Raw genomic sequence first — 15,729 nt, 5'->3', positions numbered from 1 at the left:
AATCACATATTTTTAAGGTTTTATTTAATTTTCATATCAAAATAATAATAAAAATAAAATTTTTATTGCACTTTAATTTTAAGTTTATTAGAAGTGTCCATGTCGATTTTTGTGAAATTTGGAATTCGTTTGAAGCATTATTTAGTTAAATCATAAAAACAGGATGCCCGCAGATTCTCAATTCAACTGAAACATGATCAAAAATTGATATTTTTATGATATTCTGAATTTTTCATGAAACATTTTATATTTTTAGTGTTTTATCATGTTCAGAATTATGCTAGGGTACTTCACACCCGATTTGGTGTTGATTTGAATCCGTTTGATCCCTGAATTAAAAGTTTTACGAAAATCTTTTCTGAAAACCCAGATTTCAAGGCTATAGTCTTATTTTCAAGGGCATTTTGGTCATTTTTTCTAAAATTCCAAATTTTATGTTTATTTTTATTATTTCTTCAATTATGCATCACCTTTTTTCATGTTTGTTTCAGAAAAATATAGAAAAAGGCTTATATTCAGATAAATTTAGTAATTTCTAGATATTGTTGAATAAATCTAGAAAAGCCGACATTTCTTCACTAACAAGTTTGTTAGTTTTACAGAGACACTTAAGACTGTATTTTTTTTATTTTTGTTTTCTTTATTTCAATTTATTATTGATGTAAAATGTAATTAAACATTGGAATAAGAATTTAATTTCCTGCTTAGATTAAGGTTGCATTGCATATAATTTATTTTTGTAAATAATGTCAATGTGTGATGGATGATGATTTATGCATATTCAAACTTACAATGGTCTACATGAATGGCACGTGCACTAGCTTTTAAGGAGTTAATAAACTCGATTGAGTTCATATTTGTAGTCATAGTCGGAATATGAACAATATCCAGATTTATCATCTTCTTTTAAGCCACAAACAATCTACACTCTTAGGCTATCTTCAAAAATCATTGCATTTTTCAAAGTTGTTTCAAATATTTTTCCTTTTAGAATCAAATGAGATATATTTAATGCATATTCATGGCCATAAACAGGAATATGTGTTGAGTTTATTTCATATGAATTCTATAAGGCACAAAAAATCCTTTTATCAATGATTTCTCAACAATTCTTTAGAAAATATTTTTTCAAATTGCATTCATGCATCATCTAGGTTAGATTGCATCATAAAAAGGATTTCATAGGGCCACACGCTCGTCCATGCTGAGTTATTTCACAAATCCACTTCAGAAAAATTAATTTTCTAAAAAAGATCTTCTTTTCTTCAGAAATCAATTTTCTTTTCTTCAAAAAGACTTCTCAAATGTAATTCACGATTTTCAATCATCCCTTTTCCAGGTATTTTCCAATATTTGAAGCAAACATCATGTTTTCAATTTGCATTTTTCTGAAATTCATAGCGCATGCCTGATTCTTTGTGCATTTAGGAAATAGAACATCGATTTAGACAATATAGCAAAGCAAAACATTAGATTGATCCTTGGTTCGATTACCCCTGGTTATGGCGCCAAGAACGGTTGAACCTCGTACCGACAGACGAGTCTCATTCTTCAAAATTATCCTGTATTTTAAAATGGGGACGAGTTGTTTTCAAAATCTTTTTCAAAGGTCAATTTGACTTGCAAAAGTAAAATTTTGCGATGATAACAACATACCATTCAAACTGAATTTTTTGTTCACATATGCACACCATTCAAACTAAGTTTTTCTATATACATGTATACATTATTCGAACTAAATTTTCTCTGCACACACACACACACATATATATATATATATATATATATATATCATTCAAACTGAATTTTTTATGCACAAATACATTCATTAAAACTGATTTTTTTTTGTACATATATACACACAATTCAAACTAAACTTTCTATACACATATATATGCCATTAAAACTGGATTTTTTGTGCACTTATACACATTATTCAAACATATTTTTCTGTGTACATATATATATCATTCAAACTGAATTTTTTATGCACATATATATACCATTAAATTTGAATTTTTTTATGTACATATGCACACCATTGAATCTGAAATTTCTATGCATATATGCACACCATTGAATTTGAAATTTTTGTGCACATATGCACAACATGAAATCTGAATTTTTTTTGCATATATGCACAACATTAATTCTGAAATTATTGTGTACATATACAGATCATTGAATCTGAATTTTTTACACATATGCACACTATTGAATCTAATTTTTTTTGCACATATGCACAACATTAAATCTAAAATTTGTGTGCAAATATGCAAACCATTGAATCTAATTTTTTTTTTTGCATATGAACACTCCATTAAAACATATTTTTATGTGCAAATAAATACACCACAGATTTTTATGTACACATAAGCCTACCATTAAAACAGATTTTATGTGCATATAAGTATACCATTAAAACAATTTTTTATGTGCACATAAGCACATCATTAAAATAGATTTTTATGTGCATATAAGTACTTTGTAAAATAAAATTTCATGTAAACATAAACCTACCTTGTTGATATAAAATGCATTATTTATTAAAATACAAAGAATAAAATAAAAATCATGGCGACTTAGCTATTTACAGAAACAAATACAACTTTTTTGTTTGCATAAAATTATTTTTTCACATTTTGTTTGAAGAATGAATAATCACTTGATCCTAAAATTAGTAAGTTGGGTATTGTTGTGCAAAACAAAATAACTAAAACACCACCACTTTGTAGGCTATGTTTGGGAGCCTTGAATTGGTGGTTGTGTTGCGGTTTTCTCCATGCACTCATACTCTCTTATTGTTTGGGAGCAGTGGCATTGCTAAAACAATGCATTGGGACTAGTGTTGGTAGGCCCAACACCACATTTCAACACCTTTCAACCTGAAGACCTAGGATCAAATCTCGCTAGCTTATGGGGGTCGTCGTTGCTTTATCATGGTTGGGGCACATAAGATTTACATGAAACACAAATCCAACGCATATATATAAATTTTATATTTGAGAAAAACCAAAATCCAATAACAATATAAATTTAGATTTGCTTGAATCACAATTTCATCACATGAATAAATTTCAGATTTGAGAAAAACTCAAATTTAACAATAATATAAATTCGTATTTTCATGAAACATCATAACAACAAATGGATAAATTTTAGATTTAAGAAAACTCAAATCTAATAATAATATAAATTCAGATTTCCATGAAACATCATTTCAGCACATGAATAAATTCTAGATTTGAGAAAAACTTAAATGTAACAATAATATAAATTTATATTTGATGAAACATCATTCCAACATATGAATAAATTATAGATTTAATAAAAACTCAAATGAAACAATAATATAAATTCATATTTGTATAAAACATCATTCTAACATGAGTCTAACACCTATATCAATTTCACATTTGGGAAAAACTCAAATCCAACATCACTATAATTTCATATTTAAGTATTTTAGAATTGTATTCACACACAATGGTTAGAATATACCCTACTTCAAAAAAATTGTTGTATTCAAACTCTTCAAAAATCGTTGGAATGAAAAATTCTCAAAAATATTAAAAATAAAACTCCTAAAATTGTTTAAGTGTAGCTCCACAAAATCGTTGGAATGAAGTTTCACCAAAATCATTGAAATAAAGCTTCACCAAAATCATTGGAATCGTGCTCTCCTCTAAAAAGGTTGGGGTGGAGTTCCTCCTCTAAGGCATGAGAGAAAGAGAGGGTGGTGTGAACTAAAGAGAGGGAGGAAAGAGAGAGGATGTGTGGGGCGTGAAAGTGAGGAAGAGACGAGAGAGTGGTTGTAAGGGTGACAACTAAGGAGGGAGAGGTAGAGGCTTCTACATGCTTTCTTCTACTTTCATTTTGGGTTACCCTAGGCATGGGCCTCACTTTTCACAATCTTCACTTAAGTTCCTCTCTATTAGATCCTCTTTTAAATGTGTTAAACTAATATCCAAATCTAAATGGTGTCCCACCTAGGCTTGGGGTTCTGGTGATAGGGTGACCTTTTAGGAAGCCCATAGACATGAAGACTCAACCGAATTTGATATTTAAATAGTTGATTTGATAGCTCTCAAAATGTATATCTTTATGATAGTCTTAGATTTAATTATACATGTACAAATTAGTCGAGAAAAATAATCGATGTTGAAAAACATTGATTTTTAACCTGTAATTAGGCATAAACTTTGGCCAATGACAGAATGCTCAACTCACCACTAATTTGGGCATATAAATAGTCCATCTGAATGCCCTTGAGATGAGGAACGCCAAACTCAATTCTAATTTAATCAGTGAGCCACTGATCAACCAAAATGTTCATCAGAACAATAATGACGATGTTCGGGGCATCCCACATACATTCCTATTTATTTAAATTTCCTAAAAATATGTTGAGTTCACCCTTCTTTTGGATTTGGCCTCACTGAGTTCAATTACCATAATTAGACCCAAATTAGTTTTAAATGGGTATTCAAAGCCAAATAAAATCTAAATATAAATTAAAATTATAAACCACATTTGAGACCAAATTTTATTTTTATTTATTTAATAATTATAAAAATTTTGTGGGTATTACAGTTTGTCAACTAAAAAATTGATCCTTCGTTATTTGTTTTTCATAGAAATAAATTACAACTTTTTATTCTGGTTTATGTTGATGATATTTTGGTCCATCTGCTATTAGTGATCTAGTCACTTCTATTGAAAAACAATTTGCACTTAAGGATCTTGGCATGTTGCATTATTTTCTTGGTATAGAGGCTATATATGCTCAACAGGGCCTGTTTCTCTCGAGAGCAAAAATATATTTTAGACCTTTTTATGAGATCTAATATATTAGATGCTAAACCAATATTCATGCCCATGTTTGCTTCACTCAAGCCTACCTCCACCAGTGGTGCAGGGTTTGACAATTCTACTCTTTACAAAAGTATTGTTAGAGCTCTGCAATATGTTACTCTGACAAGATTGGACATTGCATCCAATGTGAATAAAATTTTCCAATTTATGCATCATGTCACTGTTGAACACTGGGCAACTGTTAAACGCATCATGTGGTACGTGAAATTCACTATTCACTATTGCTTATTGTTGAGGCCATCCAAATCTCTTGGTATCTCCATTTACTCTGATGCTGACTGACTACCCAAATGTTCATAAGTCTACCTCTAGCTATGCAGTTTACCTAAGATCAAACCTCATGCCGTGGAGTTCCCAAAAACAACACATTGTATATTGCTCCAGCACAAAAGCTGAATATAGACTAATGTTGTTGCAGAAATCACTTGGATCCAATTTCTTCAATGTTTTCATAATCAAAGCAAACATATCGAAATTGATGTGCATTTTATCAGTGAAAAAGCTGTCAAGAAACAATTGTGTTCAAAATCTGTCCTCACGCGACCAAATCGCTGACATCTTAACAAATCCTTGCCAATGTCTTAGTTTCACTATTTCATATCGAAGCTTAATGTCACGTATAGGACGTTGAGCTTGAGGGGGGATGTTAGAGATCATCACACAATGCATCCAACAAAACTTGTGAAGACTCCCAACTTGTCATCAAGTCCTCTATAGGAGGAGTTCATGAAGAAAATTGTGAAACTTGAAGAGTCCATGACGAAACTTACAAAACTAAAACAATTCATGATGAAACTGGCGAAACCGGCGAAACCGGCGAGAGTTCTGCAAGAAAGAGAAAGAAGAATAGAGAAGACTCTAAAATCAATAGAGGTGCAAATTGTGTATATCTCCTACATGAAGTGAGACTATGTTGTGCATCTAAAGGAAGAGAACTCTCCTAAAAAACATCCCTCCTTGCTCTATAAATAAAGAAGAGGTCCATGTGATCGAACCACGTTAAAAATCATGTGTGAGTGTTCCTAAATTTCGTGTGGTTTGGCAAGTCTGTTACTTTCGATTGAAAATTTTGTGCAATCCAAATTAAACTAAGTTTGGATAAAATTGGATCCCTAATTGATTTTTTTAATATTTTTTATAAATATAATTTTTCATGTTTTAAACATTTTTCTTAGAAGAATGATTTTTTGAACAAAACCTAATGTCATTTATATTTTTTCATCTCCAAAGTTTTATTAAACAGTAGGGGTTATGGCCCCAGTCTGTTAATAAAAAAATAGAAGTTTCATTGAACAATGAGTTTTGCTAACTATGGAGTTGGCTGCAGGTTTAGATTTAATATGCCATCATTAGAAGCCCTTAAGAAAAGTGGTTGAAAGTAGTGTGGGTCAGACCTTCAATGGATTTGAATGGGTACAGACCTAAATCGAATCTGAGGGTCTGATACCCGGGTCAAGGCCTAGGTCTAACTGGATCTACCATAAGAGAGCCTCCTCAGTGTTCTATAAGGATTGCACAAACCAGATCTGACCCATTTAACTGTTCCAGATCTGACCCATTTGCATCTCTAGCACCCTTAGTTAAAAGCATGACTTATATATATATATATATATATATATATATATATATATATATATATATATATATATATATATATATATATATATATATATATATATAAAGTTAGAGCTTGGGTCCTAGTGCAAATGTCAATCTGAAACCAAATCTAATTAAAAAAAATTCTGATAATACAAGTCAAAGCCCAGTCCGCATACACGTTTAATCTTGTTATAGGATCCCTACGAGGGAGTAGAGTATAAAATTCATATCAAAGGCAAGATGATACCCGATCCATTTGCACCCCTAATAAAGACCAACTTAGTGGGAAAGGGTCAAATGAATCGGATTTAGTAAGGGAACTGATTTGAATATAACACTATTGCTGATCACGAACCTATGGGGATGCACAACTAACCAAGCCGGCTCGGGCTAGCTCATCCTGTAGATGAGTTGAGCTTGAACTAAGCTCTGAGGCTCGGCCGAACAAATGAGCTGAGCTTGATCGGACTATCGAGCTCGATAAGGCTCAATAGTATCGACTCGTATTTTATTTTATATGATAATATATATATATTAAATATTTAAAAATTAAAATATGACCCCATCCCCTTCTCTCTCTCGAATCCTCGAGTTTTTTTGTGATTTATTGGTTTTTGAGATGTTCTAACCTTTTTCGCTGTTTTTTTTTTTTTTGCATATTGAAGGCATGTTACCACCACCACCACCACCACCACCACCACCACCACCACCACCACCACCACCACCTGCCCTTTTCATGATTTTTTACCATCCATTTCACCACTACTACCACCACCCATCTTCACTCACCTCTCGAAAAACCGCCATCCATCACCACCATCTAACCATCCACCATAACCCACCTCCTGGAAAATGACGCCGAAAAAGCTTCACCACCAACACCACTCTCCCACGATGATTTTTGAACACTATCATCATCCATTTCACCACCACCCACCTCCCGGAAAACCTCACAGGAGAAGCTCCACAGCCACCCTCTCCTCTCTATCTCAGTTTTTCAAGTTTTCCATTTTATTTTTCTCATGCTAGTGAAATTTTCTATTTTAGAAAATATATCATATCAAAACCTCTCGTGGGCAATATTTTTTTTTCTTATGAGAGTTTTTCTTGGCTCCAAATGCGTCACTTTTCAAATTTACCTTGAAATATTGCTATAGGCATTTTTAAAAACGTTCTAATTGTTGCGATGGTTTGAAAATATCGACGGTTTTTAAGAAACCATGATCTTTAATCTTTTATCAGTATCCTTTGGGGGAAGGTCTTATTTTTATTATTTTTTATAAAATTATATTTATTTTAATTTTTTTCACGTATAAGTTTCATTATTTCCAATCTAACTACTGCCGAAATATTTTCTATTCAAGAAAACATGAAATGAAAATTTTCGTTTATGACGAGAATTTCAATATCGTTTTTTTCAATTTTAAATATTTTTTCATAGTGGACGAAAAGTAGTGGAAAAACCCCATTTTCGTCCTTGACCACATCTGACCCCATAGACGCGCGAACCGAAAACTCGCACTAGAGAGGCTACGATCGACGGGTCGTATCGTCGGTCACCAAACCCCATCCGACGGTAGGGATCGGTTCTTTACCTTCTCGGAGCTTCTCCCTCCACAAGAAGGCTACAAAATCTAGGGTTCCTCTCTCTTTCTCTTGCTCTCTTTCTCTCTCTGAAAGGAGTTCATCTCTCTCTCTCTCTCTCTCTCTCTCTCTCTCCCCGTAGAGACAATGGTGAAGGGTCCCGGTCTCTACTCTGACATCGGGAAGAAAGCCAGAGGTAATTTTCCGGTTTGGTTTTTTTGTTTGTTTGTTTGTTTAAACTATTTCTTCATTTTCGTATTTTTCTTTAATTTTCCTCTCTTTTCAGATCTTCTGTACAAAGATTACCACAGCGATCAGAAATTCACTCTCACTACCTACACAGCGACTGGCGTTGTGAGTCTCCTCTCTGTACTCTTTCCTTTTTTTGGGATTTTATATGCGGTAGAGTTTTGTTGTTTTGTTGGAACGAGGGTTCTGCGTGGTTTGTATTGTTGATTGTTAGTTTTTTTGTGGCATTGTGATGATCATGCGCTAGGTTAGGCTTCTTCTTTTTCTTTCTTTTGCTATGGTTAGGGATCGCTTCATCCGGATTACAAGCCGCGTTTCCGCCACAGAATGACGCCAATTTTACGTTATTTGTTCTTGCATTGAGCATCATTCTATTTCTCTTCCCGGGGTTTTGATGTCCGATTCGATGATCGATTTGTATTAAGGTTTTGGATTTGAACAGATGTGGATTTTTGTCATATCTGGGTTTCCTCGGTTTCTCTCTTGGTTTTCTTTTTAAATCTAATTCAGATTGAAGTTCGGTCGTTTGGCGTGCTTTTCTTTTTTCTTTTTCATGTTTTGCATCCATTTTGACACCCAATTTCTATTCCGAACCCTGCAGTAGCCATTTCGATGAGGCAGTAAAGGGCTCGGGGTTATAAAACTTGATTCCTGGAATGTTACCTTCATGAGCGTGCAAGTTTTTGCAAATCATAGTTTTCAGGCAGATGTACTTTTCAAGTACTTTGAGCTTTTATGTTCATTCCCATTTCCTGTTCTGGATTGGCTAAAGTTTCTAGCTTGGCAAGTTTTGGATTATCATGTTTAGATTCTCAAGGACTGTTTGTTAGTGTCATCTTGTGTTAAGATCTCCGTGATCCTTGGCCAACCATTTTTTCAAGAGCCTTGCAATTAGATTTGTCTCAAGATATGAGCTTTAGTTGTGCATTGGATTGTTTTATTGCTTTCTATAACGTTAGTTTTTTGTTTTCCTTTTTTTGTGGGTTTTCTGTTTAGTATTTGTATGATGCTCCAAGACGAAAGTTTGCTTTGTTTTATTTGCTTGTTTTGCAAACATTGAAATTGGATCCATGTCATATGAACTCGGTTCGCCTGAAGAAACATGGATTATCATGTTATTAATTCTGGGTTCAGTTTGACAGACGTCCCAACTTTTGTTCATTTGGTCGGGTGTGGATTATTTTGCTTTGAGCCACTTATGGTTTATGGCCATGCATTTGCTTTTTGTTCTTTTTTTCCTTCGCCCCCCTCCTTTTCGTATTAGTTATGGTCTGTTTCATCTTAATGCCATCAGAGTCAGAAACATGTAGGGTTTCTATGTTTTGTTCATTTTGATTTTACTTTGTTATATACCTTATTGTTTCAGCATTGATATGGGTCACGGTGTTGGAAATTTTGAAGCTTAAAAACGTGGAACTATATCCGTAATGCGTATATTTGCATATCTGCGTGTGTGTGTGCGCCTGTAATGAAATATGCGGAAAAGAAATATATGTCCTACAATGGACATTCACACATAGAAAGCAAAGAACAAGTCCAAAAAGAGGACATACACAAGAGCCAACAATGGCTTGAAATCATAAGATTGTATAAAAGCACAAAAGGGCTTTTAGAAGCCACCCTTTACAAAGGGGGAGACCCCACTTATTTATAGGCAAGAGAGGAGTGAGAGAGGGTTAGAGAAGAGAGAGAGAGAGGCACCATTGGGAGACCCAACAAGGTGTCGTTGGGCTCCCAATGGTCACAATTGTGACCGTTGGGGGCCCAACGACTCTTTGTTGGGCCCCCCAATGAAGGTGCATTTAATGCACAAAAGGGAAAAAGAAAAAATAAGAAAAAAGAAAAAAAAGGAAAAATAAAAGAAAAAGTAAAAAACAAAAAAAAGACTATACTGCCCCTATTGGGCGATTTTACAGAAATACCCCTTATCGGGTATGAGTGAATATTCTTATATATATATATATATAAATATATTGATTACATGTATATTTTAACACCCCCCCTCAAGCTTTACGGGGATACAACCGAAAGCTTGTTGAGAAGAAACATGAAACGAGGAGCAACAAGAGCTTTAGTGAAGAAATCTACCAACTGGTACTCGGATGTGACGTAGGGCAGTGCTATGGTTCCTTTTAAGTATTCATCTCGAACATAGTGGCAGTCCATCTCTATGTGTTTAGTCCGCTCATGGAAGGTGTGATTGCTTGCAATATAAATGACACTTTTGTTATCACAACACATCTTCGAAGGAGTAGAGATGATTACGCCCATATCATTGAGGAGACTTCTAAGCCACACAAGCTCCATGGTTGTAGTGGCCATTGCACGATATTCCGCTTCTGTTGAGGATAATGACACTTTTTACTGCTTCTTGCATCTCCAAGAGATCATAGAGTCACCTAAGAAAACACAAAAACCTGTAGTTGAGACTCTATCATTGGGGTTTCCTCCCCAATCAGCATCAGTATAAGCAATTAAATCAAGAGATGATGAAGAGGAAAGAAAAACTCCCTTAGTTATGGTGTTTTTAATGTATCTGACTATTCTTAATACTGCACTCATGTGCACAGTTGTAGGTGCATGTTGAAACTGACTGACTGAGTGAATTGCATGAGCTATGTCTGGCCGAGTGATGGATAAGTATGTCAGAGCCCCAACAAGTTGACGGTAGAGAGTAGGATTCTCGAGAATTCCATCTTCCAACCTTAACTTTGCATTGATGACCTCAGGGGTTTCTGCCTTCTTATCATCGGAAATTCCAGATTTGGAACAAATGTCAGCAGCAAGTTTCATCTGAGAGAGAATATACCCTCGGGGAGAGTAGGCTACTTCAATACCTAAAAAATATCTTAAGAAACCAAGGTCAGACATGCCAAAATTTTCTTTTAAAACTATCTTAATATCATGGATTCCTTGTTCATCACTTCCAGTGATGATCATATCATCAACATATAGTAGTAAAATAACTACTGAAGACCCTGCACTTTTCACAAACAACGCAGTGTCAGTATAACATGAACGAAAATTCAAACTAGTCATTACACTGCTAAATCTGTCATGCCAAGCCTTTGAGGCTTGCTTTAAACCATATAGTGCCTTTTTAAGTTTAAGAATTTTATTTTCACCAATAGATACTCCTGGTGGAGGATTCATATAAACCTCCTCACTTAACTCACCATTAAGAAATGCGTTCTTAACATCTAATTGATAAATAGGCCAGTTTTTAACAGATGCTACTGCAATAAGAGTCCTAACACTAGTCATTCTAGCTACGGGAGCGAAGGTTTCTTCGTAGTCTATACCATATTCTTGAGCATATCCTTTGGCTACCAACCTAGCTTTATAGCGTTTTAATGACCCATCACTTTTAGTTTTAATTTTAAAGACCCATCTACATCTAATAAGTTTTTTTCCAGTGGGTAATGAGGTTATTTCCCAAGTTTTAGCTTTTTCAAGGGCACTAAGTTCAAGTTTCATGGCTTCAACCCACTGAGGAATGTTTTTGGCTTCATTTTAGTGTGATGGTTCATGATATGAGTGTAATGCAATTAGACATGCCCTATACTTAGGTGTTAGGGACTCATAGGAAACAAACCTATTAGGAGGATTGGAGATTCGGCTTGACCTCCTTAGAGAGATTTCTTCTATGTTGGAATCTTGAGAATATTTTTCTAGAGCACTTATGAGAACTTGTTGACCACGCCTAACATAGGTTTGAATTGCCCTATTTTCAAGATCATTACTTTCACTTTCAATATTATTAAGAGGAATATCCTCCAAATCATTTAAAACTTCCTCTTGGTGAGGAGTCACATCTTCTTGATCTTCTTGGGAGAGGAGATCAAATAAGAAAGCATATTCGCTTTCTTCAATATCTTTATTTTTCTCAAAACCGTTTTCATTTTTTAAAAAAGTAACGTCTTTGTATACATATAGTTTATTGTTTTTAAGATCGAAGCACCTAAAGCCCTTTTGATTTTCTCCGTATCCTAAGAACACACATTCAATAGCTTTAGGAGATAACTTATCTCTTTTATGTGTAAGGACAAAACATTTACACCCAAAGATTCTTAGTCTATTAAAATCGGGTGTTCTTTCAAATAGTTTTTCATATGGAGACATGTTTTGTAGGGATGAAGATATCATTCTATTTATCAAATAGGTTGAAGTTAAGGCGACTTTGGCCCAATAACACTTAGGAATTTCTTTGGAAATGAGAAGGGTCCTAGTGGTTTTCAAAATATGTCTATGCTTTCTTTCGGCTAGGCCGTTTTGTTCAGGAGTCCTGGGACATGACCTTTGATGACAAATGCCATTTGTTTCCAAGTATTCTTGAAATTCATTTGATAGATATTCTCCTCCGGAATTGGATCAAAGAGTGGAGATATTACTTAAAAATTGATTTTTAACAATCATATGAATTTTTTTGAAAAAGTTAAAGACTTCGGATTTTAAATTGAGAAAATAGATCCACACATATCTAGTGTAGTCATCAATGAACGCAACATAATAGGAGTATCCTCCTTTTGATATGACCGGAGAGGGACCCCCAACATCTGAATGGACTAATTCAAAAGGCTTTTTGGACACAAATGTTTTATTTGGAAAATGGGTGGATTTCATTTTTCCAAAAATACAATTCTTGCAAACAAAATGTTTCTCATTACAAAATTTCTTTCCGAAGGGAAAGGAGTATATTTTTGAGAAACTTGGGTGTCCAAGTCTTTGATGCCAAGTTTCAATATTTTTGTCTTGGACATGATTACAAAATGAGTTAGTAGGAAGTTTCAAGTTGTTTATGTAGTAGAGATCTCCCCTCCTAATAGCCTTGCCCAATCCGCTTCCCGGACTGGAGATTCTGTATAGAACAATCCTTAGTTGAGAAGGAGATTTCACATCCATGATCACATATTTGAGAGACAGACAAGAGGCTTAAATTAAGTTGGGGTACCACTCTTACGTTTGGGACAAAGAAATCGTTTGAAAAGTCTAAAGTTCCAAAACTTTTAACTTGTAAAGATGTACCATCGGCAGTAGAAACATAAGAGTTTTTGGGGTTGTTACATAAATTGGATAATCCATTTTCAATAGGTGTCATATGAAATGATGCTCCAGAATCAAGAATCCAAGAGGACATACCTGGAGGAGAAGAAGAGGCAATGGCGGCTCCTGAAGTTGATGATGATTTGAGTAAGATTTGAAGTGCTTCGGATAGTTGAGTAAGGGAAAAGGACTCCTTCCCTTTCATTGGCTCTTCCTTCTTTTGTGTGGATTCTTCAATAATGACAACCTTTCCTTTTGGAGGTTCATTTAGCTTAGGGCAATTAGGTCTTATATGACCCGGTTCTTGGCAATGATGGCAAATGGCTTTTCTATAATTGCCATTATAGTTATTTTGTCTCCCAAAGTGTGGAGGCTTATAAGTTTTCATATGATTGCCGGGTTTAGATACGGCTAGAACTTCATCTCCTCCTTTAATCATGCCAAGACGTGTTTCTTCTTGGCATATTTCGGCAATGGCATCTTCCAAAGGAAGAGGTTTAGATCTATGAAGAAGAGAGGATCTAACTTGTTCATATTCGGGCCTAAGCCCATGTAAAAATTGAAAAAAGTGCTCTTTTTTCATTTGTTCTATTCTCATTTCCACGTCTTCACTAGACACCCATTTTTGTTCAAGTAGGGATAACTCATCCCATAAAGGGCCAAGAGTACTATAGTAGTCTCTTACACCCATTTCACCTTGCTTAATGGTACGAATTTTTTCTTGGATAAAGAATTGACGAGCAAGGTCCTTTTGAGTATACATACCTTTCATAAAGAACCATGCTTCGTTTGCTATGCGGAATTTAGCAATGTTGGCGCAAATTTTTAGCTCCACGTTGTTCATGAACCATGCAAGAATTTTTGCATGCTTACTTTCCCAATCTTCGACCTTAGATTGGTGATCTTCTATAGGCTTTATGCGAGCATTTCCTTCTAGAGCTTTTTCTTGATCACCATCCATCTTTGTGAGTTGAAGTTGAGGTTCCCGAATGGTGCCCATAACATATCCCCAATGCTTTTTGCCCTTGAGGTTGTTCTCCATGGCGGCGGCCCACATCATGTAGTTAGTACCATTAAGCTTGAAGGAGAGATCAATCTTTTGTTCTCCTTCCATCATAGACACAAGAATGAAGGACAAACCAAAAGAGAGAGAGACAAAAAAAGTATAACTAGTCAACTAGTTATAAGAATCAAGAGCACAACCAAGGCTCTGATACCATGTAATGAAATACGCAGAAAAGAAATATATGTCCTACAATGGACATTCACACATAGAAAGCAAAGAACAAGTCCAAAAAGAGGACATACACAAGAGCCAACAATGACTTGAAATCATAAGATTGTATAAAAGCACAAAAGGGCTTGAAGAAGCCACCCTTTACAAAGGGGGAGACCCCACTTATTTATAGGCAAGAGAGGAGTGAGAGAGGGTTAGAGAAGAGAGAGAGAGGCACCATTGGGAGACCCAACAAGGTGTCGTTGGGAGCCCAACGACTCTTTGTTGGGCCCCCCAATGAAGGTGCATTTAATGCACAAAAGGGAAAAAGAAAAAATAAGAAAAAAGAAAAAAAGGAAAAAGAAAAGAAAAAGTAAAAAACAGAAAAAAGACTATACTGCCCCTATTGGGCGATTTTACAGAAATACCCCTTATCGGGTATGAGTGAATATACTTATATATATATATATAATATATTGATTACATGTATATTTTAACAGCGCCCACACACATGCACATGTGAGAAAATCATTTATGGTTGTGTTATACTTTTCTTGTTTTGTTGGATCTGGGCCCCAAATGTTAGAAATAACCTTAGATGTGTTTTGCGAGGTTACTATGCTAGTAGGTGTAGCATTACCCATATTATATGAGATTCAATTTGTAGATGGTGAAAAATCAGCAGGTCATAATTCCTGAATGTAAGCATGGTTTAGAAATGGAGAAAACTCCAAAATATCACAATATGCCCCAATATATTGAAAAAGCTTTGAAATGAAATTATTGCTATATTATCATGATATTTTCCTTCAGAAAATTATTTTCCAATTATTATTTTAAAATAACTTGAGGCCTTTTCAAGAAAAAAACCATTTGTTTAGATTCACCCAAGAAAAACTCTTACCAATACTGTTGTATTAACATTGGTGATATATTTTAGATAAAATTTGACAAAGTTAATCATAGAAAAGCTTTTTTTTACCTAAAAAGACAAAAAAAAAAGTGAAGTGCCAAAGAAAAAATTACAAAGCTATTGTGTACAAAAAGTGCTTATTTCTCACGTTACTGCAGTTATTGCTTAGTTTTGGATGTAGACACACACCTCTCTCTCTCTCTCTCTATATATATATATATATATATATATATAAATATAAAATATTTGT

At 34.5% G+C, this 15,729-nt stretch overlaps 1 protein-coding gene across 5 annotated transcripts in view; it reads left to right on the top strand.

Moving 5' to 3' along the window:
- The first annotated feature begins 8,118 nt into the window (after window positions 1–8,118).
- The window catches only part of LOC149829482 (mitochondrial outer membrane protein porin of 36 kDa-like), a 32,248-nt gene continuing 24,637 nt past the window's right edge, over window positions 8,119–15,729 (top strand). For all 5 annotated transcript variants that reach the window (XM_090015974.1, XM_090015972.1, XM_090015971.1 and 2 more), the window contains exons 1-2: window positions 8,119–8,254; window positions 8,345–8,412. In XM_090015974.1, the coding sequence (XP_089872100.1) occupies window positions 8,206–8,254; window positions 8,345–8,412 (117 nt within the window). In that variant the 5' untranslated portion in view covers window positions 8,119–8,205. The remainder of the gene's footprint in view (window positions 8,255–8,344; window positions 8,413–15,729) is intronic.

Source organism: Nuphar pumila, chromosome 8 (genome assembly GCF_984573655.1).
Source record: "Nuphar pumila chromosome 8, dmNupPumi1.hap1.1, whole genome shotgun sequence".
NCBI lineage: Eukaryota > Viridiplantae > Streptophyta > Magnoliopsida > Nymphaeales > Nymphaeaceae > Nuphar > Nuphar pumila.
The sequence above is the reverse complement of the archived record's forward strand: the minus strand, read 5'-3'. Positions and strand labels throughout refer to the sequence as shown.